The sequence below is a fragment of the Zasmidium cellare genome, assembly GCF_010093935.1.
Source record: "Zasmidium cellare ATCC 36951 unplaced genomic scaffold M409scaffold_26, whole genome shotgun sequence".
NCBI lineage: Eukaryota > Fungi > Ascomycota > Dothideomycetes > Mycosphaerellales > Mycosphaerellaceae > Zasmidium > Zasmidium cellare.
This window is the reverse complement of record NW_022986970.1, coordinates 420,725-447,644: the sequence shown is the minus strand read 5'-3', so window position 1 is coordinate 447,644 and position 26,920 is coordinate 420,725. Positions and strand designations below refer to the sequence as shown.

At 54.0% G+C, this 26,920-nt stretch overlaps 13 protein-coding genes across 13 annotated transcripts; 7 read left to right on the top strand and 6 right to left on the bottom strand.

The window, feature by feature from the left end:
• Window positions 1-18: 18 nt before the first annotated feature.
• Window positions 19-1,083, top strand: M409DRAFT_67963 (uncharacterized protein; the record flags this gene model as incomplete). Its single annotated transcript, XM_033817632.1, has 2 exons — window positions 19-399; window positions 460-1,083. The coding sequence occupies 2 exons, from the start codon at window positions 19-21 to the stop codon at window positions 1,081-1,083; spliced, it is 1,005 nt and encodes a 334-aa protein (XP_033665360.1).
• Window positions 1,084-1,229: 146 nt separating this feature from the next.
• M409DRAFT_67962 (uncharacterized protein) lies at window positions 1,230-2,902 on the bottom strand (the record flags this gene model as incomplete). Its single annotated transcript, XM_033817631.1, has 3 exons — window positions 1,230-1,321; window positions 1,375-2,785; window positions 2,852-2,902. The coding sequence occupies 3 exons, from the start codon at window positions 2,900-2,902 to the stop codon at window positions 1,230-1,232; spliced, it is 1,554 nt and encodes a 517-aa protein (XP_033665359.1).
• A 745-nt stretch (window positions 2,903-3,647) lies between these two features.
• Window positions 3,648-5,768, bottom strand: M409DRAFT_56730 (uncharacterized protein; the record flags this gene model as incomplete). Its single annotated transcript, XM_033813383.1, has 1 exon — window positions 3,648-5,768. One exon carries the CDS (start codon window positions 5,766-5,768, stop codon window positions 3,648-3,650), a length of 2,121 nt encoding a protein of 706 aa, XP_033665358.1.
• Window positions 5,769-6,690: 922 nt separating this feature from the next.
• On the bottom strand, window positions 6,691-7,517 carry M409DRAFT_67961 (uncharacterized protein; the record flags this gene model as incomplete). Its single annotated transcript, XM_033817630.1, has 2 exons — window positions 6,691-7,341; window positions 7,398-7,517. 2 exons carry the CDS (start codon window positions 7,515-7,517, stop codon window positions 6,691-6,693), a joined length of 771 nt encoding a protein of 256 aa, XP_033665357.1.
• A 483-nt stretch (window positions 7,518-8,000) lies between these two features.
• M409DRAFT_25345 (uncharacterized protein) lies at window positions 8,001-9,107 on the top strand (the record flags this gene model as incomplete). The annotated part of the gene is made up of 2 exons (XM_033807645.1): window positions 8,001-8,616; window positions 8,677-9,107. 2 exons carry the CDS (start codon window positions 8,001-8,003, stop codon window positions 9,105-9,107), a joined length of 1,047 nt encoding a protein of 348 aa, XP_033665356.1.
• Window positions 9,108-12,774: 3,667 nt separating this feature from the next.
• On the bottom strand, window positions 12,775-14,436 carry M409DRAFT_25343 (uncharacterized protein; the record flags this gene model as incomplete). The annotated part of the gene is made up of 1 exon (XM_033807644.1): window positions 12,775-14,436. One exon carries the CDS (start codon window positions 14,434-14,436, stop codon window positions 12,775-12,777), a length of 1,662 nt encoding a protein of 553 aa, XP_033665355.1.
• Window positions 14,437-15,341: 905 nt separating this feature from the next.
• Window positions 15,342-16,417, top strand: M409DRAFT_67957 (uncharacterized protein; the record flags this gene model as incomplete). The annotated part of the gene is made up of 3 exons (XM_033817629.1): window positions 15,342-15,603; window positions 16,021-16,304; window positions 16,364-16,417. The coding sequence occupies 3 exons, from the start codon at window positions 15,342-15,344 to the stop codon at window positions 16,415-16,417; spliced, it is 600 nt and encodes a 199-aa protein (XP_033665354.1).
• A 752-nt stretch (window positions 16,418-17,169) lies between these two features.
• M409DRAFT_56724 (uncharacterized protein) lies at window positions 17,170-17,755 on the top strand (the record flags this gene model as incomplete). Its single annotated transcript, XM_033813382.1, has 2 exons — window positions 17,170-17,470; window positions 17,532-17,755. The coding sequence occupies 2 exons, from the start codon at window positions 17,170-17,172 to the stop codon at window positions 17,753-17,755; spliced, it is 525 nt and encodes a 174-aa protein (XP_033665353.1).
• An 894-nt stretch (window positions 17,756-18,649) lies between these two features.
• M409DRAFT_25340 (uncharacterized protein) lies at window positions 18,650-19,225 on the top strand (the record flags this gene model as incomplete). Its single annotated transcript, XM_033807643.1, has 1 exon — window positions 18,650-19,225. The coding sequence occupies one exon, from the start codon at window positions 18,650-18,652 to the stop codon at window positions 19,223-19,225; it is 576 nt and encodes a 191-aa protein (XP_033665352.1).
• A 2,120-nt stretch (window positions 19,226-21,345) lies between these two features.
• On the bottom strand, window positions 21,346-21,801 carry M409DRAFT_56722 (uncharacterized protein; the record flags this gene model as incomplete). The annotated part of the gene is made up of 1 exon (XM_033813381.1): window positions 21,346-21,801. The coding sequence occupies one exon, from the start codon at window positions 21,799-21,801 to the stop codon at window positions 21,346-21,348; it is 456 nt and encodes a 151-aa protein (XP_033665351.1).
• A 285-nt stretch (window positions 21,802-22,086) lies between these two features.
• On the top strand, window positions 22,087-23,988 carry M409DRAFT_67956 (uncharacterized protein; the record flags this gene model as incomplete). The annotated part of the gene is made up of 2 exons (XM_033817628.1): window positions 22,087-22,171; window positions 22,226-23,988. 2 exons carry the CDS (start codon window positions 22,087-22,089, stop codon window positions 23,986-23,988), a joined length of 1,848 nt encoding a protein of 615 aa, XP_033665350.1.
• Window positions 23,989-24,917: 929 nt separating this feature from the next.
• Window positions 24,918-25,871, top strand: M409DRAFT_25338 (uncharacterized protein; the record flags this gene model as incomplete). The annotated part of the gene is made up of 3 exons (XM_033807642.1): window positions 24,918-25,131; window positions 25,194-25,334; window positions 25,393-25,871. 3 exons carry the CDS (start codon window positions 24,918-24,920, stop codon window positions 25,869-25,871), a joined length of 834 nt encoding a protein of 277 aa, XP_033665349.1.
• Window positions 25,872-25,918: 47 nt separating this feature from the next.
• On the bottom strand, window positions 25,919-26,903 carry M409DRAFT_67955 (uncharacterized protein; the record flags this gene model as incomplete). Its single annotated transcript, XM_033817627.1, has 3 exons — window positions 25,919-26,492; window positions 26,555-26,623; window positions 26,683-26,903. 3 exons carry the CDS (start codon window positions 26,901-26,903, stop codon window positions 25,919-25,921), a joined length of 864 nt encoding a protein of 287 aa, XP_033665348.1.
• Window positions 26,904-26,920: the final 17 nt, after the last annotated feature.

The following is a 26,920-nucleotide window of genomic DNA, read 5'->3' as shown; positions in this document are numbered from 1 at the left end:
GAAGAAGTCAATGTCAATATGGCCTCAACAACAGCCAACAGAGCCTGGCGCCACAAATTCGCCAACATCACCTCCCCCTCCCAAAACATCTCCCTCTCCAGTGCCACACCCTACCAATTCCGCATCCACTACGTCGACGTCCCCGCCTACAACAAGAACCCAGCAGAAACAGCCAAGAAACCCCCGAAAGGCACAATCCTCCTCATCCACGGCTTTCCGCAGACCTGGCTGCAGTTTCGACACGTGATCGATCCGCTCTCCAACGCTGGGTATCGATTGATTGTGCCGGATTATCGTGGCGCGGGCAATAGCCAGGCGCCGCCTTCGAATGCGGGGTTTGCGGGGGGGAAAGGGGGTGGGTATACGAAGGTGGTAATGGCGGATGATTTGCATACTCTTGTAAGATTGCCCAGTCTCAAAAAGCAGTAATGATCATATCCTTGCTAACAATAAAGTCAGGTCCGCGATCATCTGGACATCAAAGAGAAGATCCACGTCTTCGGCCACGACATCGGCGCCATGATCGCACACGCCTATGCCTCTTTCTTCGCAGCGGACACCGCCTCCCTCATCTGGATCGACTGCCCGCTCCCGGGCAGCAAATTCCACGACTCCGTGAAAAAAGCCCAAGTCTGCTGGCACTTCACCTTCCACAACGTCGAAGACGACCTCCCGGAGAAACTCGTCGAGGGCAAAGAACGGATCTACATGCGTCACTTCTTCGATCGCCTGGCCGTCAACCCCTGGGGGATCCCGCCCGGTGGCGAGGAGGAGGATGCGTATGTGCTGGCGTACAGTCGACCGGGCGCGTTTCGGGCGGCGTTTGATACGTACCGGGCGTTTGAGGAGGATGGGAGGGAGAATTTGGAGTTGGTGAGGAGGGTGGGGAAGGCGAGGGTGCCGGCGTTGGCGATTTCGGGGGATGGAGGGTTTAATAAGGTGGGGGCGAGGGAGCAGTTGGAGGAGTTTTACGAGAGTGTTGATGCGCAGACGGTCAAGGATTCGGGGCATTGGGTTGTGGAGGAGGCGCCGGAGGAGTTTGTTGAGAAGGCGTTGGCGTGGCTTGGAAAGGTGTCTTCGTAGGAGGATGTATAGCCGTTTGCGAAGTTGTGTCTTGTCGTGAATTCTGATGAACTCTCGATGTGATCGAAGCCAGGCTATACTTACAACGCCTTAAGCCGAACGAAGCAATCCACAGGACAATGCGTCAACGCGTCCTTCGCCCTCCGCTACGACAACGACGGTGGAGTCGGCAACAGCTCAAAGCTCCAGACGACGCAGACGATCAGAACCTGCAACTCAAGCAGTGCCCATCTCCGACCTATTGTGTTCATTCAGCAATAACTCAGCATTGATCAGGGGTAACACACTCACCAAAACAAGACCTTTGCCCAGCCCCAAACGCATGCATCGGCCCAGCGTCCGGATCAAAATTCCCATTCTCATCCAACCATCTTTCCGACTTGAATGCTGCCCTATCATCTCCCCAAAGACGAGCCTTGTCCCTGTTCGCCTTGCTAGTGTGGCTCCGCTTATACTCATCGATAGGGAGCGGGTCCATAATATACCCAGGTCCATTAGAGATGAGGAAGACATCAGTGCCTTTAGGGATATGGTAGCCGAGGATTTGCGTATCTCGGAGAGCCTTCCGGACGTTTGGAGGGTTGATCTTACGGGCGCGGAGGATCTCGTTGATCACGGCGTCGAGATAGGGGATGCTTGTGTTGGTGATGTCTTCGATCTTTGGCATACGACCTTCTGGGAAGCTGTCTCTAAGGAAGCCGCGAAGCTTCGACTGGACTTGTTGATGTGCTGTTAGGAACTTCAAACCCCAAAGCATTGTCGACGTAGTCGTATCCGAGTCGCCTATAAGGAACCCAAACAGCTCGTCCTGGATTGCTTGGCTTTCGAGATCGGCTGATCGGCCTTCTTTCTCGGCCATTTTGATCTCTTTGGCGACGACAACCTCCAAGGCTGACGCGAAGTCTCTTTCGGTCTGTCTTTGTGACAACTCTTCGCTAGCCTCCTTCAATTTGGTACGGATAAGAGCGTCTTTGGCTTTCCTCGCATTGGCCCAGTCACGGCGAAAGGTGACCGCCAACCAGTGCGCGAGCGTAGGGAATGGAGAACTCGTCGGGATCTCCATTGACTTGATCAGCAATTCAATGGCCTTGAACGCAGGTGGGTCTTCAATCTCCGGCAAGTCGACGGGTCGATCGATGTCTGTGGGCACATCCAGCCCCTGAATGCTGGCAAGATTCTTTAGTCGAGCTTCATTAGGTCCGATCTCGCCACCAAATGTCCCTCGCCAGATGATGTGGAGTAGGTTATTGTGGACATCTACTTCTCCTCGGAAAGGCCGCGCTTTCGCGAGCCTCGCTTTCTCTCGCCAAAGATCCACCAACTTGCTGGCCGTAGACCACATCTGCGGTCCAGCGACCCAGTTTAGGAAAGAAGGCGTCATCACATCGCCAGTCAGACGTCGATGAGCGAGCCACTCATCTCCAGTTGGTAGGGCGGCTTGATTTTTCGGTAGCAGGACGTTGAACAGCTGCCCTATAAACGAGGACCGATCGAATTCTTTCGTGCGACGGATCATGATGTCGCTTGCTTCTCGTGGATCGCTGACGATGACCCATGGTCTTCCAAAGGGGAGCATGAATAGCTGGATGACGGGCTCGTTCGGCTGGGTCATGAGCTTGGGGAAGTATGCGTAGATGTCTCCATGTTTGTTTACGTGCTTGAGCACATCAGGGGCGTCACCTAGAAGACGTTGAGCGGACTTCTTGTTTTAGGGTATGCCGGGTATTGGTCTCGGAAGTGCAGCACGGTAAAAGAGGTATGCAATTACAGCAATCATAGAGATCGCGGCGAAGGCAGACAGCGACATTACTTCAGCCATGGTCGATTTCCGCTGAACCTGACGTCGCTGGTGTAGGACACAATTGGGGCCCGCGACTTTCTGATGCTGCTTTAATAACCCATCAATCTTGTCCAATACAGCCTTTGACATGGATAATATCAAGCACGACAAGGTGCATTCACTGCAGCCCTACATTCATTCCTCGAATGCCTTCGTGTCGAATCGGGCCCGTGCGTCCGCTAGTGAGGTTGTTGTCAAGCCTTACGCCATGTTCTACATCAAATGTGAGACTCACACAGTAAGCGGCGCAACTTCTTACAAGTCGTCGTTTACTCGGGACTCATGGTGTTGGATCGTTTAGTGTAATTCGGACTGCTCGGTTCGACACATGACAGGAGTACCGGCATGCTTTTAAGCGCGCGAAGTAATGTGGTCGCGCAGTATATTACCGAAGTCGTCTCTGTCAGCAGGCGGTCCTTACTCAGACCGACCACGTACTGTCTAGGATTTCCAGACTCAAGCATGGGGCTGTCTCTAACTCGAACGAGGCGGATCCTGGCCATTGATTTGCAGAAGAGTGGTGCGAAGCTATTGTTGTGACTGGGAAGTACGCCACATAGACCTGTTCAATCGTGTAGGTACTAGGTCCCTGACCCTGACGATATCCCTAGTAGTTCTCACGTGAAGCCTTGTGGTCGCATTCGAAACAAAGTTGTGCCTTGTCGAAGACCTTGACATTTCTGCGGCTGAAAGCTGTCGTGCACGATCTCAGCGTACTGCTCTCTCAAACAATGGTCACCTCCATCATCGTGGAGCCCTCATCAAACCAGTCTTCGTCCTTGCCTGTCTCAATATCGACATGAAGCATTCCGGCACGTCGGTACACATCATCGCCCTCTACCCGGTGAAGCAGCAGAGCGCGTGTGAATTTCCAGTCATAGCGGTCATTCACGTGGTCACGAAAACGGACAATTTCCACGGCACGCAGCGCGATTTCTGTGTCAGGAGGCCATTCGCTCGGGACATCAGGCTTGACTTCCAAGCGTCTGTCAGCGCCCAGCGGGCCAACGCCGTAGAACTTCTTAGATCGACTCTCAGGGACACGGGCGAACCACGTCCCATCTTGTCGATTGAGCCAAATCAAATCCCTCGTCCGACCTTTAAGGATCAATGTGCCTCGGCTGACTTGACCGAAGATGTGGTTTCCTGAACACGGGGTTGTGGATGCAGCCTCCGTCGAACAAAGAAGCTCTAGATCCGACAGTTTCTTGTAATCGTGTCGGAAGGTGATCGGTCCAACGACCGAGCACCAAGACCAGGATGGCCCACAGTATATAGGAGGTCGTGTTGTCGGCGAATCGAAAGAGGCTCTTTCCCACATCAGCTGCCATTGGAGATCCTCCGCCCATAGGCCGGCGAGGTACTTCGTCAACCACAATCGTTTCCCATACTCTTCGGCTAATGCAGCAAGAGCCGGAAGCTTGTCAGAGGCCACAGAAAGTCCAAGTTCAGTGTACGTCGTCACTATGTCGGTCCAAGCCTTTGGATGTCTCGCAGAGTCTAGACTTTTCATTCCGGCATTGAGGAACCCCGAGGCCGAGACTCCCTGTTTGAGGTAGTTGCCGAAATCCAGTTTGTAACTGCCTCCATCCATGTGTTCTGACTCCCGGCAGAAGAAGGCAGTGTTTCGCGAGCCGAAAGACAGAACTCTCGTGGTAACTTGGATCTCCTGATATGCCCAGGCTCTTGTGAAGAGAGGATTGGTGTTGATGAATCGGTCGCGGTCCACCTCTGTTGGAACTGCAAGTACTGGGACAAGCTCCCCGGAGTAAGACCGAAAGTTCACGAGCGATGGTCTCCATGCGGTTCGAGCATGCAGAAACCCTTCCCAACTGTTCAAGGCACTCGATGCTGCGATAGTAAGGGTGGAGCTGGTATAGATTTTATGGATCTGTGCAATTTGCTCGCTGATATCCTGATCATCATCTTGCACAATGCAAAGAGCGTCGACCCAGATGAAATGGAAACCGAGCTTGGAAGCCATCTTTACTCCATCTCGAATGCTTGCAGGCAGGTCTTCCGCGTTGAAAAAGTGCCTGAGAGCGTGTATATTAGCCTTGGTGGCTTTGCCCGGATAGTTTCCGCCCCAGCAGTAGCTTAGAGTGACATAGCGAGTCGAAGTGGCGTGGTCATGTTGGAGTCGCACCACCTGGCCGTCACGAGATATTTCTAACAGCCTCTTCGGCCTAAACGTTCCTTGACGTGCTCGACACCGAGAATGAGAATGTTCGCACTGGGCTAACCATCTGCGAGCCCTTCGCTCTGATAGATAAGAGTCCGGAAGGAGATTCGGGGGTAGGAAGCCATTCAGCAGCTGCTCCGTATGCATATTCCCACTGGCCAGCTTAGAATGCGAGCGCAATGCCTTTGGGGCTGTGTACAGCTGAAATTTACGTATGTATGGTTGGTAATCCCCCTGGTCGGTCCATAAGTTACGGGTTACGTAGAGGTAGGGACCGTCGTCTGCTTTATCGAAATTTGGGGCGCACAAGATGGGCCTGGATTTGCTTATCGCGACAAGTTCGGCAACAGTTTCCAAGGACAGCCCGCGAAGGTCTCCATCAAGAGCCAATAAATAGACACAGAATACACAATCGTTGCGAGCTGCGCGGACACACTCAGCCAAGGTGACTGCTGTTTCTTTGCCGTTCTCGAAGCTCATGAGGTGTGCTCCGTTGCGGTTCGCATCAATGCATAGCTTCTGACAGAAACTGCATGTGTGAGGTGCGATTTCAGGGCGAGACTCTTCGTTTAGTCTGTGCAATGTTGCATCGTCGAGTTGTTGCCATTCCGTGCGGCCGGCATTTCGATTGCTGTCACCCTTGTGTGCAACTTGGCGATCCATTATACTTCTCCCCAATTGAGAGCGAATTTAATCACCCACGGTGAAGGCCAGTTGTCATGAATGGTAGACACTCGATCGTGCGGATGCTGTTCGCTTTCACGGCATGCCGATCAAATGCGACATGTTGTGCAAGCTGAAGCGCATGCGTGGCGTTCTCACACAGCCAACCACTGTTTCCAACCAATCCTACAGGGGTAAATCTATCAGCTGGTGTTCGTCGCATGCAAGCATTCCTGCCCAACCCAGTGACACGTGCATTACACGACTTGGCAGCTGGAAGCCTGCCTAGATATGCTGTATCTTCAGCGGTGACCGATAGCAACCAATGAGAATCTGGGAAACGAAGGTGTACAATTATGCGGATGCGGAACCCATAGAGATGTCCTGTTTTCAAGATCAGCACAGCCCTTTCAAAGCGTCGAAAGCATGCACGGTGTGATAGGTTGAGGATCAGAGAGAAGATTAAGGTCGACAGCACCCAACACAAGATTCCGAGTGGCTAGATGTCAAAAGACCCCAACCAACGACGGTAATCTTGCGAGGATTTACGTCTAAGGATGACAAAAAGTTTTTCATCATTAGAAAGGGAGCTGGGGAAGTGTTGATAATGTACTTACTCCATAGTTTCCTGGGTTATGATTGTGTGCTCGAAGCTGGACGTGCTTCCACCTCCAGTGAAGAGTTCTGTCTCCTCATGACGTTGTTGCGAGTGTAGCCTGAATACGCAGTTAGCAAAATATACTCCAAGCAATGTGTTCGAGTACGCGAGGTTTTGAGTATCCTCAGTGATCTTGGTGTAAAACAATCAGGGCCGAAGCTCAATAGATAGTAGTGCGTTATGTTTTAATCATCGGCATTGGCGAGGGAAGTGCGGTATGTGCCAACATACCTTGGAATCAAAATCCAGAGATGTATATATTAATCAATAGTCCATCTCGATGCTTTCAGTCTGCTGATTGTCAAGTTCTCGGACCAACCGTCGGTGTGTAAGCGAACCCTCGTTTGGATCAACCTCCTCGATGTATGCTTCCCACTTACGCTTGTGCCTCTGATCGTATGGCACTTCCTCCGATCGCTTGCGATTCTTGGAGACAGTAGAGGCTTCGCTTCCACTGCGCTCAGTGCTGGGCTTTCGAGGATTCGACTTCCGAGGATTTGACTCTTGTGCGTTTGACTCCTGTGTCACCAGTAGCGAGAGCTTCGAATCCTGTGGAGGCGGCGAAGGCGACTTTTGCTTCCTCTGAATATTCGCATAAGCCAGCAACTCGTCCTCCAAACTCGACTCGGAAGCAGGTGACGCCGCCCTCTTAATAACGCCTTCCTCAAACTCGCGCTGTTCAGTCTCTTCCTCCTTCTCTCGCTGCTGTTCCCGCTGAATCTGCCACAACTCGGACCTCTTAAAGATGGCAATCTGCTCATCGGTGAGAGTACGCTTGACACCATCATCATAATAACCCAAGTCATCATCCGGCTCTGGGGGTTCAAAATTGAGTGCTTCCTCCGCTGGCACAAACCACCTCTCCGGTCGCGTGTCATCGCCAAAGTGTGTAATTTGAAAGTTGAGAAGATCTTCCTTTAACGTGAGAAAGTCAGTACTTACCTTGAGTACGTGCTAAGATGATCAGTTACCTCTGTGATCTTGGGCATGGTGGCGAGGAATTGTTGATGCCGCTTGGCCTGTTTCTTGGCCTCTTGCTTGATCTTCGCTTTCTTGACGTTGTTGCGTCTCTGCGCCCCTTTACCGGCCATCTTGGCGGTTGATGCTCGGATGGCGCGCGGTTGTTGGGCGGGAGATGGTTTTGGTGATGGTTGGTAATGGGAAGAGGTCTGGAAGACGCGACGTCGAAAGAAAGCCGGCCGCGAAATTTAGAGTTTGGAGGAACTTCGCGAACCCGCTCCTTCTCGGCTAGCGCCGATCCGGGCATTTCTGGCCGCTGAACTTTAGGGCCAGGAAGTCTATGACGTTGGACGAGCAGTTGGAACAACAACACCACACAAACCTATTGCCCGGAGTCTCGACCGTCCGGACACCTACGACCGTAGGGAGAAGATGCAATCGTCATTGTGATAATCTCAGCCTCAGGTGGATCTATAATTGAGTACAATCCTCGCAGAAAACAATTGTCCTTGAGCATCCCTGGCCACATCAATAAACGCCCGAAGGACTAAACAAAGGACAAGAAGAACATCCCAACCAACACCCGCCTGCTAAGAGGCATACCACCCATCACCATGGCCCTCTACTCCCCCATCCACGTCCTCGACAACTACTACCTCAGCATAACCCTCCTCATCACCATCGCCTACCAACTAATCGGCTTCTCCCTCGCCTTCACCTTCAAATTCGACAAACTCACCGACTTCATGGGCGGCTCCAACTTCGTCCTCCTCGCCATCCTGACCCTCTGCTTCAGCGGCACCACCACCGCGCGCCAGATCGTAACCTCCATCTTTCTGATCCTCTGGGCCACGAGATTATCCGGGTTCCTGCTCTTCAGGATCTTGAAAACCGGCAAGGATGATCGGTTTGACGATAAGCGCGATAAATTCTTTCCATTCCTGGGCTTTTGGGTTTTCCAGATGATCTGGGTCTGGACGGTGAGCATGCCGGTGACGGTGCTCAATTCGCCGAATGTGCTGCGGTACCGCCAGCCGAGCTTCGGGAAGGCGACGGATATTATCGGGGTGATTTTCTTCACGGTGGCGTTTCTGATGGAGGCTATCGCGGACGTGCAGAAGTATCGGTTTAAGATGGGGCCTGGGAAGGAGCCTGGTGCGGTGTGTAATGTGGGTTTCTTCAAGTACAGTCGCCACCCTAATTACGCAGGTGAGATCCTCGTGCAAGTCTGTAAGTCCTACACCCTCCACCCCTTCCCACACATCCCAACAAGCTAACATCTCCCCCAAGCAATCTACATGATCGCCGTCACCCCCGCCTCCTACGGCACTGTCCCCTCCAGCTCCGGCGCCTACGCCGCCCTCTACGCCTCCTGCGTCGGCTGGATCCTGCTCACAACCCTCCTAATGTTCGTCTCGGGCCTGCCGCTGCAAGAACGCCCGGGGGCCAAGAAACGCTACGAAAAGGGCGTCGGATGGGAGGCCTACGCGCAGTACCTGCACGACACGAGTATTCTGATTCCGATGCCACCCGCGATCTGGAAGAGGTTGCCAGTGTTTGTGAAGAGGACGGTCGGGTTGGAGTTTGCGATGTATGTGTTTGATCCGGCGAAGCATGCGGATGAAGGGAAGGTTGCGGAGAGGAGGGCGGAGGAGGGGAGGGATGGGAGTGAGGGTGGTGATGGTGGGGTGAGGGAGAGTCATGAGCCGTTGAGGCAGTAAAGTGCTGTGTTGATGTTGGATTATGTGAAGATTTATTGTATTTGTACGCCATACAACATGCAGCGTTCAGCGCATACTTCATAGATGACTTTAATAGTTTTATATCCCCCTTCTCCTTCCCCCAACTGTCGGCCTAACAACAGCAGACCCCTTCCCAGCACCACCAGGCCTCTTAACCGCACTCTTCCCCGCCACAACCACACTCCCACCAACACCCTTCCCCCCACCCGCCATCTTCTTCTCCCTCTCCTCCTCCGCCCTCTGCCTCGCCCGATCCCTCACAATCTCCGCCTCCAACTCCGCTTTCTTCGAAAACTCCATCTCCCTCCGTCCCTGGATGGCACTATACCCCTTCTCCTTGACGCTATAAAACACCCCGCCCAGATCCGCCAGCCAGTGCGCATCCACCGCCGTCGCGACGGACATGTACTCTTTGCTCGTGAGGATGAGTTCGTGGTAGACGACGTAGTCGGGTGGATCGCCGGAGTTGTAGAGCGCGCTGGTCGGGTGCAGGGCCATTGTGACGGACGTGCGGAGGTTGACGTACTCGCCGAGGCCTTTGCGTTTGGCGGCTTGGTGGTAGTAGCCGCTGCAGATGCATTGCCTCACAATATCGAGGTCGTAGCCGCAAGAGACGATTTCCATTTTGCTCGAGGACATGATGTCGGTGATTTGCTGGCGGATTTCCTGGGCTCGACGGAGGGCTTTCGGGTGGAGGAAGTGTTTGACGCACCAGCCGTCTTTGCAGCCGTTGGCGACCCATTGTTGGTAGACGGTGAGGAGGGTGAGGTGGTCGGAGTCGTGGACAAAGAATTTCTCGCGAGCGGCGTCGGCTTCTTCGAGGCGTTCTTTGGGGCGGTAGAAGACGGAAGGGACGGAGAGCATGGCGACGATGGTGACGATCTCTTCGCTGCAGCGGTAGATAGTGGAGGACGTGATGACAAGCTTGGCCAGGGACGGGTCCATTGGGTAGGAGGTCATTTGTCGTCCGAGATCTGTTAATTCTCCCAGATTGGTGAGGGCGCCCAGAGCCCACAAGTCGAAGAGAGAGGTCGTGATGGTATCTTGTGGAGGCGGGTCCATAAAGTCAAAGTCAAGGAGGTCCTTGACACCAAGACTCTTAAGCAGAAGTACAGTGTTGGCCAGGTTGGTCCGTTGAATTTCGGGGATTGCGGCGATATAGAACTCTTCCTTAAACGCCCGTTCTGTGTAGAGGTGGAATGCTTTACCCGGACCAGTACGTCCAGCACGACCGGCTCGCTGCGAAGCGTTTGCTTGACTGATAGGCGTAATCTGCAGTGTATCCATTCCCATGCGAGGATTGTAGACCTTCAGCTTACTGAAACCGCAGTCGACCACGTACATGATACCATCGACCGTCAAAGACGTCTCGGCAATATTCGTGGCAACAATGACTTTTCTGGCACCCGGCGCCGCTCGGTCGAAGATCTTGGCTTGCAGGTCTGCCGGCATCTGGGAGTAGATGGGTAAGATGCTGAGCTTTGGGGGATCATTAAGCTGAGCTAGACGTTCGGCCACAAGCTCGCAAGTCACCTCGATATCCTCTTGCCCTGTCATGAAGACAAGGATATCTCCTGTGGGCTGACTGACATGAATGGCCAAGACTTGCCGTACGGCGCTATCCACATAGTCTTCGCAGGGCGATCTCGAGTACTGAATATCCACAGGAAAGGTTCGTCCAGGGATGAAGAACTCCGGCGCGCCGCCATAAAATCTCGAGAACCGCTCAGCGTTCATCGTCGCAGACGTGACGATGAGTTTGAGATCTCTCCTCCTCGCAAGAACCTTCTTGATCAACCCCATCAGAACATCCGTATTCAACGCTCTCTCGTGCGCCTCGTCCATGATAATGCAGCTGTACTGGTCCAGATCCGGGTTCGTCAAAGACTCTCTAAGGAGTACACCGTCCGTCATGTACTTGATCGTAGTCTCCTTACTGGTGCAGTCCTCGAATCGAATAGCATACCCGACCAAACCACCCAGAGGAACCTCCATCTCCTCACTGACACGCTTCGCCACGGACATGGCAGCCACTCGTCGCGGCTGCGTACACCCAATCATCCCACTCTTCGCATACCCATCTTCATACAGGAACTGAGTCAACTGCGTCGTCTTTCCCGAACCCGTCTGCCCAACAACAATAATCACCTGATTATCCCTCACCACCTTCAAAAGCTCCTCCCGCACAGCAAAAGCAGGCAAATACTCCCTCTGCTCCCGCAAAGATTTCGAACGTGAGAAGTCCGACTGTCCCTTATCCTGTTTCTTCATATGCTCCGCAAACTTATTCCCCTGAGTCTTCTGCTCCTCCTCGCCATTCGCCGCCGGCGCCGCCGAATCCGTATCCTCCTCTTTCGCGCCCATGATATTCCCCAGCGCGGTCCCTGCAATCGCCGTCGCCTCCTGCGCTTGCTTCTGCCGTTCCTTCTGCTGTCGTCTCTCCTTGACCACTTTACTCCCCTTCTTCGCAAACACAGCCATATCACTCTGCGGATCCCGCACCGCACTGATCGGCTCCAGCTGCTTCGTGAAAACCGTCTTGCCATCCAAAAACGGCGGCTTGAGATCATGCACCAGCAAATGCACCCTCGTCTCGTCATTCTCATCGTCGAAACTGTTGCTATACTGATCCCTCGTCTGAGCCACACTACTCGCTAGCATTCGATTCGTTTCCCAAGCATCGTTGTCCTTCTGCCGCTGCAGGAACTTGGCATTCACTTTACTCCTCGACGCCAGCTTCTTCTCCCAAAGCTCGCGCTCGCGCTCTTGATCCGCCCATGTGGTGTCTTCCGTCCCTCCGAAGGGATTGTGCGTTTCATCGCCTAGAACGGCTCCATCTTCGCCGTAGTTGTACCAGTCGCGGTCTAAGGCGGCCGAGTCTTCCTCCTCCACGCCGGGCTCTGGGCCGTCGAATTCTTGAGGTGGTTTCTCATTTCGAGACTGAGGTTTCGATCGGTTCTCGCGGTCATTTGGTCTGTTCCTTCGCGGGGCGATGTTGAGGTGTTCGTCGTCGCCGTTGTCGAGTCTACGACGTTTCACACTATGGTCGGCCATCATGCGTTCAGGTCAAGGCTGGTGTTGGATTTTACTCACTTTGAAGAAATGGCTCCAGCATGATTCAATCTCCAAATTTGAAGCAGCGCCCAATGAAGTTTTGATGGATGCTTAAGCGGGACGGGACGTGCCATCACTAGCGTTGTATCGACTTTTGAGTTGAGTGCACATGCAAGTTCACGGCCTTCACAAGATCTCGACATCCACTCCGAGCATGAATATATATTCCGTCTTTCTTGGCGATTAGAACGCCATCTCCATCACCTTAGAATCACTCCGACCCTGCAGCTCTCTTCGAAACATATCAATCACTCCCTCACCCTACCAAGAGCGCCAACTTGAATGAACGAATGGATCACACAACAGGAGACATCGAGACTGGGACTAGTGGTTAATACACAGTACACATGAAAGTGAATCTACACTCATAGCATCTAAACACATCATCTCCTTTCTTTTGAGCTTCTCCCTGCTCTGCATGCGCCGTAACACCCTGCGTGAAGTAAACCGGCCGCCCGGTAGTAGCCTCGGCCGTGAATGTAGAAGTGAAAAGGGATATCGTCGAGCTTGGAAAAGGAAGTCTAGACGTCATCTAGTGAGCATGGCCGTGGCCGTCATGAGAATCATCCTTCTTCTGCTGTGCTGGAGGGCAGCAGCTCTTGCCACCACCGCAGTCGTCACTGCACTCCAAAAGGCAGCTCTGATCTCCACGCTCGCTAGCTGCTCGGCGGACGGATCCGTTGCGTGGGCTGTCATCGTGACTGTGGGAGCCCTCGTCGTGGTGGTGGGATTCTTCGTCGAGATCGGATTCGTGGTGGAACTCTGGCTGGATGGTGGATGAGTGAATGCCGTACTCATGCAAACACTTCCTGACGGCAGAGGCCAGCTCCATGTAACGTTGCGATCCCTCGCCCTTAAAGTTGAAAGTGACACGAACGTGAAGACTGGCAATCAGCTTGGTGTCGCTGAGCTGCCAGACGTGCAGGTGGTGGCAGCTCTCGATGCCCGGAAGGTCCTCAATGTCGTCCCTGATGTCATCCACCTCGATACCATGTGGCACAGCCTGAAGCAGGATGCGTGACGCTGCCTTGCACAACGGAATTGCTGAGCAGAGGATGATGATTGTAATGACGAGTGAAATGGCAGGGTCGAAGTAGAATCGGCCAGGGAAGTGCGTGAGCCAGATGATCAGTGCAGTGGCGATGACACCAATGTTGCCAAGAGCGTCACCCATAACGTGGAGGAAGATGCCCTTCATGTTGAGATCGCCGTGCGAGTGGCCGCCACCCTTGCCAGCTTCTCGTGGCTGGTTGTGCTTGTGCTCTCGGTGGTCGAAGGACTTCCTCTTGTTGTTCGTAGTGCCATATACAACCTTCTGTGCGGCACCACCGAGCAGAGGCTCGAAAGAGTCGGCAGTCTCTGGCTCTGGATCGACAGCATTCTCAGTATCAGTGCCTTCATCAGATTCAACAGGATCCATGCGCGCTGCAGCAATGATGGAGTTTCTGAATCCAGTCGGGCCGGGATAGTCTTCATAGTTGACAAAGCCCTTGGATTGAGAGCGGCTATGTCTGCGCTTCTTCTGTGGACTCAGTTGAGTCTTAGCAGCGAATCCATCCTCAACTGCGGTGGTCTCGCGGTTGGCAGTCTCTGGCTGGGCAAGATCCGAGGACGTGTTGCGGATGGTGTCATCCACGCCGGTACGCGATTCGCGGTGCTGATGACCAGTTGGCTCGTCGGTATATGGCTCATGAATGTGTCCAGCATGTCCTTCCTCAGCGTCTCTTACGTCGTGGCTGTGGCCTTCCTCGCCCTGGCTGTGACTGTGCCCTCCTCCGTGGCTGTGGCCGTGGTCGTGGAAAAGCACCAGGCCAACGATGTTGGAAGCCAGACCCAAGCAGCCTACTATCAGAATGAGCTGGGGGTTGTTAACCTCTTGCGGTTCCACGAATCGTTGAATGGCGTCCAGGAAAATGGTTACGCACAGAGCCACCAAGAAGACGCCATTCACCAATGCACCGAGAGTCTCGGCACGCTGGTAGCCATAGGTGTACATCTTTGGGGTGGAGGTACGATTCGCCATCTTGACAGCCCACAATCCGACGCAGAGGGAGAGGACATCGTTGAGCATATGGAAGGAGTCGGCGACGAGGGCGAGCGAGTGGACGGCATATCCGGTGATGAGCTCGAGGAAGAAGAAGGCGGTATCAATGACGAGCAGGATGATGATGCGAGTCGACTTGGAGAGGGCCATGGTGGATGGATGGAGGTGGTGGCCGTTCGGGGAGATGTTCGGGTGAAGGTATGAGCTCTGGGCTCGCGTCGCGGAGGGTGTGTTCGCAGTCGGGTGGGGTTCTGTCACGCCCCTATAGCAGGATCTTGGGGAAGCACGGGAGTGCTGGGAGTATCACGGCAGCACGAGATGAGTGAAAACGAAGTTTCAAATCTTGCGGTTGAACCTGACAAACCGAAAAGAACGGGCAGCGCCACCACCCACCTCGTCCGACAACCGGATCCTGCGCGTCGACCTGCCCGAACTGCCGAAACTCAATCCTGCCAGTAGCCGAACATTGGAGCACACGACATCAAATAATTGCCAGTTGTCATGGAAGTGAGGGTGGAAGTCAGGCAGAAATTTGATGGAAAGCACAAGAGTCGGATGTCTCGTGGGACCAAGCATCTCACAGATTCGCAGCTGCCGTAGTAGTGCCACTGTCGATTCAAGACTTCAACACGAACGCGTGGGCTGGCCGTTATAGGCGACCGCGAGACATGTCTGCAGAAGTCGCGGTCGTATTAAGCGAATCACGCCATTGAGTGAATGTTCAACTACACCTTCTCCTCTTCCACAGCCTGTTGCACACACTCCTACACGTATGAAGTGATATAGCAATGCTCCATCAACAGTATCCAGTGTCAATGGCATGTTTCAGTCCCCTTCGCTCTCTTCATCTCCCTCCGAAGCCTTAAATCCCGCAGCCGGCCAATGTTCGTAGTCGAGCGTTCGCCGGCACGCCGCCCTTGCGTCACATGAAGGAAAGAGAACGAGCAGAGGATGGACCACCCCCGCGGCGAGAGTAATCCCACCCACGGCCAACCCATCTGCTGAGACCATGCGGGCTGAATGCCACATTCGCCCACCATTTCTAGAGTCCAGCAATGGAGCATCGGAACTCTCAGCAAGCGTCTGGCGATCCAGTGCGACACATCCCCGAGCCAGAACCTGCACACCTGCACGATGAGACCGACAGCGACCGTGAATGGGAGGCTACAGAGCTGCGGGCAGTCGTCGAACGCCCACCAAACCATCGCGTGTTGAGTCTTGAGCTGCCAGCAGAGCACTGGTATGATTCCATAAGGAAGTTCTGGAGACGCCATGTCCGCATCTCTGTACCACATGTCGATTGCAGAGATCATCTTGGTGAGTAGTATCCTATACGCCGTCATTGAGGCCTTCTCAAACAAACCTCTTCTCTCGCGTACAGTGCGAAGGCCTCGGAGAGATGCATACCATGCTCTCCCGTGTCGTGTCCTGAGGCAAATCGCAATGGTCGCAACCGCTGGTGTCAAGCCCGAACATGTTTCGATGTTGGAATTAGAGACGTCTCAATCACAGCAGAAAGATGGGCCGATGTCAACTTTAAGTTGGACGTGCCTGACGCGTTACCAAGTGGATGAAGAACCGGCCTCCCTGGTGAACTCAATGGATCGAAACACATCGTGTTCCTGGCTGCAACAGCGCACTACCTCAGCTGCATCGTCATCACAACAGCATCCAGTGCTAGGGCATCGTTCTCACCGTATCCATCCAGAACATTCACTGACGATCAACTCGCAGCAAATGAACGCACCTTTCTTGGCTACCTTCGAACATCGGTAGCTCTGTCCATGCTCGGTGCTGTCATCGCCCAGCTCTACCGCTTGACGCACTCACCACATCCGGATCCTGTCTTTGGCTTCTTCGTCTTGAGCAAACCGATCTGCGGCATACTACAATGCTCTGCCCTGGGAATGGTCCTGCTAGGTGCCATTCGCTATTTTCGACAGCAGGCCGCGATGGCAACGGGGAAGGTGTTTGCGGGAGGGTGGGAGGTATTGACCATCGTCATATTCACGAGTGCGGTATGTTTGAGTGTCGATGGTAACTGCACAGTATGAAGAATAGACTGACGCGAGCATAGCTCATGGTTGCACTATTCGCCTTGCATGTTGCTCTTGACATTGCTAAATATTGATCATGCAGGAACGGGAGCGGCGGAACTGGTTCTAGGATCTCGCACCGGTGACATCTGCGTGGCTCCACGTGCCATGACTTGATATCGAGTCTCCAAGACCAGCCCTTCTACGCAATTCCCTGCAGTGGTGTAACTCGAACGAGGAGACATCACAGAGCCAATATTCCTCGAGAATGGATTGCTTCAAGTGATAGGACTCCGTCAGTGAAGAGCGTTTATTGCCTGAAGAATCAACCACCGGCGAACCGATCTGCCATCGTCCGGAGTACCACCAGGTAACGCTGAGGGCATCATACCGCCCATTCCAACAACCTGGCTGCCGATTGTGACCACCCCAAGTTGAAACACGAGTCTGACGCCAATAATGCGTAAGCCTCAAGCGCTTGGTTGTTATACAACCTCCGAGCCTAATCGAGCATTTCGGTGGCCGTCGAACGTCTGGACCGAGGATTTCAAGAAATTCGGTCCAGGAAACCATCACAAAATAGCACTCCAAGAGTCAGTTTGGCAACATCGACATGGATCTCAGCCTCCCTCCTGACGGAGCCACGAGACTTCCAATTCCGTCTGCCAGGATTGCTCGCAATAGAGTTCAAGAGATCAGCCCATGGAGACAGAGTATAAAAGAGCCTCCCTTTGATCATTCTCGGTTTCGTTCAGAGCAACAGAGACCATCGTCCGCATAGCAGCAACGCCTCACACTTCACATTCGCTTCTACAAGTCCACCTCAAACGCCCAACAAATCACCAAAATGTACTTCAGCGCAGCAGCCATCATCGCCCTCCTGCCTGCCCTGGGCTCTGCCACCTGTTACATCTGCGGTGGCGCTACGCAGAGCCCTCTAGGAGCCTCCTTGATGCAAGATGATGGCAACCCCAACGCTGGCAACGCCCCAGGAGACAATGCGTGCGGCCTCTCAATATTCGTGGAGCTCACGCAAAACCAGCAGCAGCCCTCGGTAGAAGACTGCCAGCAGATGGTCGCCAACATCCAAGGCGACTTCTCCTGGCCAGTAGACCAGAACGGCGAGACACTGGCATCGTTCGGAACTTGTGAGTCTCAACACCCTCTTCGGACCCTTTTCGATTGATTCTTCGCTAACACAATTCTCAGGCTGCTTCAACGCTCGAACTCAAGGCGGAACAGGCTACGTGGGCAACGCAGATATCGCCGACCTGACCAACGACTCGATCAAACAGTACAGCGACAACGGCTACATCGACTGCCACGGCCAATACCACATGTTCGTTTCGTCTGCTGGCGGTATGCGCTGCGATCAGAACGACTGGTATACCGGCCAGCAAGTCCAGGTTGACTGGACTCTTACGCTCTGTTAATGAATTCGAATGAGAACGAGCGTCTGTTGTGTAAGTCCAACCAGAATCGCACTCTCTTCTGGACTGCCCAGAGAGAGAAGAGTTGGCTAGAGACATCATGCTTGATCACGGAGGAAGTCGTGCAACCTGTCGGGAGTATGTCGGAATGATAGGGATCATGAGAATCGGGAGTCTTCTTGTTTCAGGGGACCTTGTCTTTTCCCCGGGCATGGATACAGTAGTAATTCTATATATATCTCTGAACCAAGACATTTTTCACGAGGCGGAATTCGTCACTGTGCATACTAATATACATTGTACTTCCTATTCTATCTTCCATGTCGTTCGACGACGCTGCTGACGACTTGACGTGGTACTGACATCCTAGGGAGATTTCAAAAGAATACCGCCACTCTCCCTCCCCATGTCCTGCCAGTGATGGGTGCAATGACACCACGAACCTTGCAAGGGGTTCATCACCTTCCATGCTGCTCATCTCACATCCATCCATCCTACCTCCATCATCATCTCGCAACCGACAACATCTCCATTTCCTCGTGATGTAGCATCGTAACTCCTTCTACACAATTCAAGAGACCCCTCTCAAGACTCGGTATACGAAGAGAATAGCCCATTTGATCAGATAGACATGTTACACAGCCTCCCATCAGCATCAGCATCTCGTATTCTTCTAGCGCCGTACTTGGCATTCCATTAGACAAGGCTCGTGTCCTATGTGCAGAGGTTGAACCGGTTGGATGGTGAGACAAGGAAGGAGGAGGACGTATATATCCACCTCTGATCCCTCTCGTAGAATCCTTCTATCACTAGAACAACGACTACACCTTCTCGATAACATCAACCACCGAACCACCAACCACCAAACCCATCATCCCTCCACGACCAACGACCACCATGCTCCTCCAAACCCTCCTAGCCCTCACGCCCCTCGCCCTCGCCTCCGCCATCCCCCAAGCCCCCAACACCGCCATCCCCACCTTCGGCGACCGCTTCGGCATAACCGCCACCGGCCCCGGAATCACCAACATCGACCTGCGCGCCCAGGCGGGACGCCTCTACATCGGCGGGCCCCAAACGCCCCACTGCGAAAACGCCGCCCGCCAAGACTTTGCGACCTTCGTCCGCTACTCCGACAAAACCCTCTACCTCTTCAAATACGGTCCCCCGCCCCAACAAGTCTGGGTCGACGCGAGCGGCATGGGGCAAGGGATCACTGGATATGCGAATGTGGATGGGAATTCTACCGCGCCGCGGAATGCGAGTTGGGGGGCGTGGGAGGTTGATGAGGGGACGGGGGAGGTGTCGTTTGAGGGGGTGGGGGCTAAGGCTTGTCCGACGGGGGAGGAGGGACGGTGGAGTTTGTGGTTTTCCGAGAGTGAGATGCCCGGGTGGCAGAGTGGGTGTGTGGATGTTGGGTTGAGGGCGTATGCGGCGCCGGCGAGGGTGGCTTGTGAGTATACTACTGAGTAGGAGGGGGATGTGAGGGGGTGAGGGTGTTGAGAGTGGTGGTTTATGATATGGAGGGATGGTTTGGAAGCATAGCGAGGTCTGGGAATGGAGGGGAAAAAAATGGCATTGTAAGATAAGACTGCAGTAGGAAGAGTGGATGTATACATACCTCGACATTCATCTTGAAGGACATGTCGTGAGATGGGGACCTGGATGAGAGAACGACAGACGAATGGTGACTTGTTCCAAATCAGGAACCCAATGCCATAATCACTTGCCCCAGCGAGGCGGAGAGGGAAAGGAGCACGTCACGCCAGATAAGGTCCTCGTCCGCGTAATGGAGTTGAGCCATGAAAGTTCCTGTCATCCCGACTTCCTGCCTGCGGACACTGTACGCGGAGAGTAAGGAATCGTGTGGACTAGGCCATTCACCTCTCTACCTCGAGGCCAGCGCAGTAGTATAAGTTCCACTGCCTCCAGACCGAGGAACAACTCGGTTGAAGCACTTGGTGTTAAAGCCCAATTGGCGACTCTTGAACTGCCGCAAGCCTCGCATGCATCTTCGGCCGTGTTCTCCTCAACTCGGCAGCGGTGTGCAAGGACGGCAGCGATGGCGTTCTTCTTCGGTCCTTCCATGCAAGTCAAGAACTTCGCCCGCGTGGCTGGGTAACTACATGCATGTCAGTTGATATCTTGGGGAAACAATCAATGTCGATCCAATATCGCTTCTGTACCACCTCCAAAGACTAGATCCTGCCGGGAAAAGCCACGAGGTTCGTCAGCAGAAAAGTGTTGTGCCGTGCATGACATCTTTCAACGGCGTGTCTTGGGAGGAAGGAGGAAGACGAGCGAAGTCCAGAATTGCATCCTCTCCCGAGTGAAGGCGCAGTCCGTTGGTTTCATGCCTCAGGATCTGCGTCCGTCCGGATGTGGAGGGAACGGGGAGGAGCAGGGATTGTTGTTGCAGGCCGTTTACGTAAGGTTGACCGTGGAGGGTGAATGTTCTGTTCTCCCCGTGATTGGAAGTCTGCGTGTGACGGGATGGCCAATTCTTGCCATCGTCAGCCGCCGTAGCCGTGGAGATGGTGATGTGTCGTTGTTGTCGATGGATTGCGCCGACAGTGTCGATCGATGCACTTGCCGAGACAAGTCTTCACATCGAAGCAGCTCGCCACTATTGACGCCGAGAGATGGAATTGTAGCTTTTAATGGCCAGACTGGAGGAGTTGAAGAGTTCGTTCGCGCATAGCAGCTCCCCTGAACTCTATCTCGTCGTGGGAGATTTCACCAAGGACCAGGGCGGTGGGGAGGGAGGGGAGACTGCCAAAGCGAGGCGGTTGGAGCAGAAGAGGAGAGGAATCGGGAGAGAGAGGAGGTGGGGTGCGGCCAATAGGAGAGTTGATGTCGCATGCAGGAACGACATTCGCTCACGTGGGCCACGCTAAGCGCACGCGAGAAAGGCTGGGCGAGACAAAACCGTTGGCGACTGGAGTGCATCCTTCAACGCCACCGTTGTTGGCACGCCCGTTGGCACGCCGTTTTCTCTTGCGCGAACGACGACAACAAAGAGACGACATGCCGCCAATCCTCGCGGCTGCGGCTACGACAGAGCTGAAGGTCTGGAGAGTCGATGCGCAGTTCCGCCCCCATGCTATCCGCCGATGCGATTCGATAACACAGGGGTCACGACAGGCCTGCTGTGCCCTTTGTGCTCAGTGCACACGACCGGGATATGCAGTGTCGGCGTGCCACTCGATACGACGAGTTTTGCCTCCCGTTCTCGACAAGAACCTCGTCTACTTTTCGCCGAGCCGAGAACGGCGGTCCACAACCAGCATCATCGCTGATGAAGACGCCTTAGCGGAAGATCAGCCGCCTCCCACGCTCGAGCAAAACACGTCAGTACCGGCGGCGGGTGCGAGCAATAGGCAGGTAATAGGTGAATAGGCACTGTGGAAGCGCCTCCTCCGCAAACTCTCGTCAACCAAGATGCATCTCTTCAGCGTCTTGCCATCGGGAGCAACGTCCAATCCGGAGCGCAAGACGCCAGCTGTACGTGATGCAGGGTAGCGGTCGGCGCCTCCCGACAGCCTAGCACCAGCAAGTGAATGGCTGTCGATGCGGCGAGTCGACGCCCAACGTCAGACGGCCGCTGTTTGTGGCCCAGCAGGGCTGCACTTCTTCCTCCACGTCCACCGAGCCCGCCCACCACCCATGTCCAGGCCCGCGAGCGCAGACGCGGCGACTGGTCGCACGCTGCTGCATACCCGTCCCGCCAGACAGGGCCGAGGACGCGGTCTCGTTGCTCTAACCCATTTCTCCTCCATGGTAGGTCGAATGGTCCTAGTCGGTCGTGTGCCTGGCTCCATCGAGAGGCTCCATTCGTGCCATTCCTTCTCGACCTGCCTGACTCCTGCCCTCTCAATCCCCATCATCCAACACTCCAACTTCCTACGGTCTCTCTTCAGCTGCGCCCAACAGCTGCCCCGACGCTCCCTTTCATCGACATCGCTCGATTGTACTTGCTGCGCATTTCTGTATTTGCCGTGCTCTGCTATACCTGGTCCTTGCACTTCCACGCGCGCCGCGAAACACATCTGCGACTGTCTACCCTGCGACCTCCACCAGATCTCGTAATATACGATCTATAATATCTGTCTCCACCGACATCAACATGGCCGATTGATGCAGACTGGAACAGGAAACTGCATCGCTGGGCTCTACCGAAATAGAAAAAGAAACAGCTCACGCTGTACCCACTACCACAACCATATACTTAAGGCTCGAGCCAAGCTCTGGACGCAATACTCGAAGCTCGCGAGGGGGAACGGTCCGGCTGAGGTGAGGGGCTGAACCACTGAACACAATCTGGATGAGGCAAAATGTCCAACTCGACGGTATCAGATCTGGTTGGAAACTGCATAGCACCCTTCCTTGACGCCTCAAAGTTCGGCCAAGAGGGAGGATGTAAGTTTGGACAGTTCTAATCTGAAAGACTTCGCTTGCTGACTGAAGGCAAAGTCATACACGGCCGATTTTGCGCACCGATAGAAGGACTACCCGGCAATCCAACATGTTGCTTGCCTTGTCCCGCAACTGAATGGGCCTACTCAGACCAATTCAGAACATACGGCATCGTATCAGAATGGCTGAACGTTGTCGGCCTCATATTGATGGTCTTCATGCTCATATCATACGTGGTACTACCGACGCAGCAGACACGAAGTCATTACCTCAGCGTGTGTTTGGTTGTGTCAATAGCCCTGATTGCGATTGGATTTACGATACCCCTTGGAGCGAGGCCACAGCAGTGTCACGATGAAATCACCCCGAACGACATGTACTCATCAACGGAATGTGCCTGGTCTGGCGCATTCATCATCGCAGGAGGACTTACGGCCGATATGTGGATCTTTATTCGAGCTTTGTCGATGAACTTGCAGATTTGCTGGGACATTGTTCCTGGAAAACGGTTCTTCTATGCCTCACAATTGATGGGATGGGGCATCCCGGCGATTTTGTTCACCATCACCATTACCTTGACTGGAGTCAGCTTTCGTTTTGGATCGGCGTGCCATGTCAACCACAAATCGTCAATGGGTGACTTCTGGGGGCCATTGCTGGCTTTCGCAGGCGCAGCTGGTGTCTTACAGCTTATGACTTTCGCATACTGCATCCACGTCTATCTCAAAAATTTGTGGTCAGACCAAGCCGATACCTCGACCAACGCATCTGGAAGCGGGCTGCCATCCTACACTTCCAGCGTGCGAACACAGACGGCGCGTGCTGTGTACCAACGACTGAAGAAAGTACTCTGGCTACAGTGGCGAGGAATTTGCATCGTCAGCATCATTCTCGTCGACGTCGTCTTCTTCTCCATCGTCTTCGTCTACCTCGATGGCATGCAACAATCAATCGTCCGCGATTGGACTAAAGTTATGCCCTGGTTGGGTTGCCTTGCTAACAACCCCAACGACAAAGACAAGTGCCTGCACCTTGTCCACGGCTGGCTGGTCAACGAACCTACTGTCGTTGCAGTGCTTCTACTCTTGTCTCTGGCCGGCGTGCAAGTCTTTCTCCTCCTCACCCGACCCTCAGTCTTCCCCGCCTGGTGGGACTTCTTCCGATCCAAGACCTCCCGCCGCCAAGAATTCGTCTCCCTCGACGCCAGGCCAGATATCATGCAACGCTCCAACTCCAAGCAAGAGCTCCTCCGCTACCAACGAGGAAACCAAGCCACGACCTTCGAAATGCAAGCGAAACAACCTCCCTCCGTCGAAACCACTGATCTCGAACTCAAAGGCCTGGGAGGCTCGACCCTCTCATCACCCGAAGATTCCTACCGAAGTCCGCTCCACCAAGGCTCCCCAGCGATCGACGAGACGGCAAACCACAACCTCCCACGAGGCCGCCTCCCACCCGAATACGTCAGCCGCATAACGCCCTCGCCCCTCAACGATCCAATGAACCCGTCCAGCCCACCCGAGGCATTCCGCCAACGCCAACATCAACCCTCGACATCAGACTACTTCAACCAATCCCGCCTCCGCAAAGACTCCTCTGAATCGCGGCGCTACCAACCCCCAACATCCAGCTTCTCCGTCCCCAAAGCGCCTTCCAGGGACAGCAGCATCAAAAGCGTCAGTTTCGACCCGAGGGATATGTACACGAGGGGCGGACTCGCACTAAACCCACCGAGCGAGGCTGGCGAAAGCCAGGAAGATTTGCATCAGAGTCGACTGGTGGCGAATTCGAGGGTGTGGGATCCTAACAATCGAATTTGAAAATGAACAGGAATAGGCAAACGTCGGAGGTTGCATGTAACGATTCATTTAAGGCGTAATGAGCGAGCGAGCGTTTGATTTTACTTTGCTACCTTCTCGAGGTTTTAACTTGTATATAGCACATACCCCCCATTTGGTTTTTCCTTTCTGTCCTTTGAATCACGGTCACAAAAGAGTGGATGCACACGGGAAAAGTCGGCTTTGGAGGAGAGTAGAGTAAGCAACTGGCAATGCTGTAAAGAAGGCCTTGTCGAAGGGGGGCCGATCCAGGGAGACCATCAACGGGCATGGACTGCGGTTCAAACAGTCGTTTGTTACAATGGCTTGAGACGATAGATATGGGAAATGAGAAGTTTTTGACAGAAAGTCAGGGAGAACGTTCCGTTTCTGTGCTTGTTGGTTGTTCTTCTTGTTAACCCGTTTGTATCGCAGAAGGGAAACGAGAGGAAAAGAGATGCTGCGTATTTCTGAGACCTTGTTGCGCAGTTTTGGGGCTGCGTGAATGGTGAGTGAGTTCGGAAATGGCAGGATCGATCGATCCTCTTCCATCTTTCCATCTTCAACATTACAATCATCTATCAGATCACAGACTCTCGCAAAGGACAACAATAGCAGCCCAGCACACGACCTCCGCCGTCAAACAAGAAATACCACAAGAAACAAGCGCATGTTTCCCCAAAACCAGAAAAGCCCTCGAAGGATTCACCTCCACGCCCCCACCACCAACAACAACGTGCATACAGCTTCCTCTGGGACTGGACGACTTCGTCACTCGGCTGCGTAGTCGCCATCCTGCCTACCTAGCAAAATCTTCCGAAAAAACGTCGTCATGCCTTTTCTTGCCGCAGAACCTCACATCATCACGAGCTGACGACGATCACCATGACAAGACTTCATCTCTCACAGCTGCAGGGTGAGGTTGGGCTGTCATGTCTGACTCTCGCTACCACCGCGTGGGACTGGATGTCGACGACGAGGGTTCGGTGAACGATAAAAAGGCCCTCGCGAGGAAAGCGCTGCTCCGCGATGCCCTGATCGCCGTGGGAGGTGTGATTGTTGGCGCGGTGTTGTTTCTGGTGTTGTTTCGACTCAGGCCGCCGATTGATCGTGATGTGGTTTGTGGGGAGTATGTTTCGGCTTATGGTATGTACCTACATGCATGGAGGTTGAAAGGGTTGGGTGGGTGCTGATTTTGTTTTCTGTAGATTCGCCGCTGTTGAAGGATGTCGGGATTAAATTTCAGAAGAAGCGGTTTGATGTCGCGAGCCATAATCAGAGTGTTTATCAGCATCTCGGTGGGCCGGAGAGTGGTGTTGACGAGGCGTGGGAGGAGTTGGGTTTTGATTGTGAGTTTTTGTCCTATTCTACCATCACCCACAGTGGCGATATCCTAATCGATACCAGACGCACGAGTGACCCTCCCCTCCTCCATCGGCAAATCCGCCGGTCTAGAAGGCCACGCCCGCATCCCCGGCTCAGAAGACTACATCGCCTTTATCGAAGTCCTGCACCAACTGCACTGCCTCAATATGGTGCGCCAAGGCCTCTACTTCAACATCGACTACTACAAATCGCAGGGCAAACCACCCTTCCACGCCTCCGACGAATTCCTGCAATACCACCTCTCGCACTGCATCGAGACGATCCGCCAGCAGCTCATGTGCGCCGCGGATTTCAACATGTTTGGGTACGTGCAGGTGAAGCATCAGACGGGGCAGAAGAAGCTTTTCCCGGATTATGCGACGCAGCATGTTTGTCGGAATTTTGAGGCTATCAAGCAGTGGGCCGTGGAGCATCAGGATGGGAGGTTGGAGGATATGGAGACGTTGGCGAGAGAGTTGGAGCCAAGGAAAGGGGATATTGTGCTGGACGAGATTCCATAACCTCGAAAAATCCCACCCAAAAATTGCTCATCGACTGGATCAGTTACTCACTCATCCTCCTTAACCCACTCATCAAACCACCTAACCGCCTGCCAAAACGCCCCCTCCTGCGCAAACGCCTTCCTCTTCACCCCCAAATCCGTCCTCACCGCAAACCCATGCTCCGCCCCGGCATACAACACCGTCTGATACGTCTTATTCCCCTGCTCAAAAATCCCCTCAATCGTCGTGCGATTCTCCGCCGTATTCGACTCGTCCAAACTCCCAAACGCCAGGCTGATCGGGCTCGCGATGGCCTCCCACTCCGCCGCCAGCGTGTTCGAGGGGTGCGCGGCGAAACCTGCGGAGAGGGGTGAGGCGGGCGTGAGGTGCCGCGCCACGTAGCGCCCGCCGAAGCAGTAGCCTACGGAGGCGATTTTGTTCACGATGTAAGTCGATTGGATGGTGGTGAGGGTTGTGTTGATTATGGCGTCGATTTGGGACGGGGGGTGCCGGGGGAACCAGGCGGTTAGGTTGTAGGTTGAGTTGGGGTCTTCGAGCGCTGTGGCGGGGACGGCGTCGCCGCGGAAGAGGTCGGGGAGAATGACGAGGTAGCCGGCGCGGGCGAGGCTGTCGGCGAGGCTGCGGTTTTGTGAGCTGAGGTTGGACTTGATGTCGTGATTTAGAGAAGGCGGAGGACTTACAGGCGGTTGTTGACGAGCTGAATGCCGAAGATGTCCGTCAAGAAGAGAATCGCAGCCTTGGGTCTGGATCTTCGGCCTGGTGGGGTGGCGATGTAGAGAGTTTCTGTATTTGATCGATCAATTAGCACTGTTCTTCATTTATGTTGATAATGGGGAAGAACATACCGCCATTGATGGTCCTAATCTGCCCCGTCGAATTGCCATTGTGCAGCACACCACTCACGCCCGAAGCATGCGCATAATTGAACACATCGCCAGCGTGTTCATGTGATAAATCCCAGCCTCCGTGCGCGAACGTAAGGGATGCACTAGTCAGCAACGCTGCTGCGTAAGTGAATAAACCCTTCATCCTCTAATCAACACTCG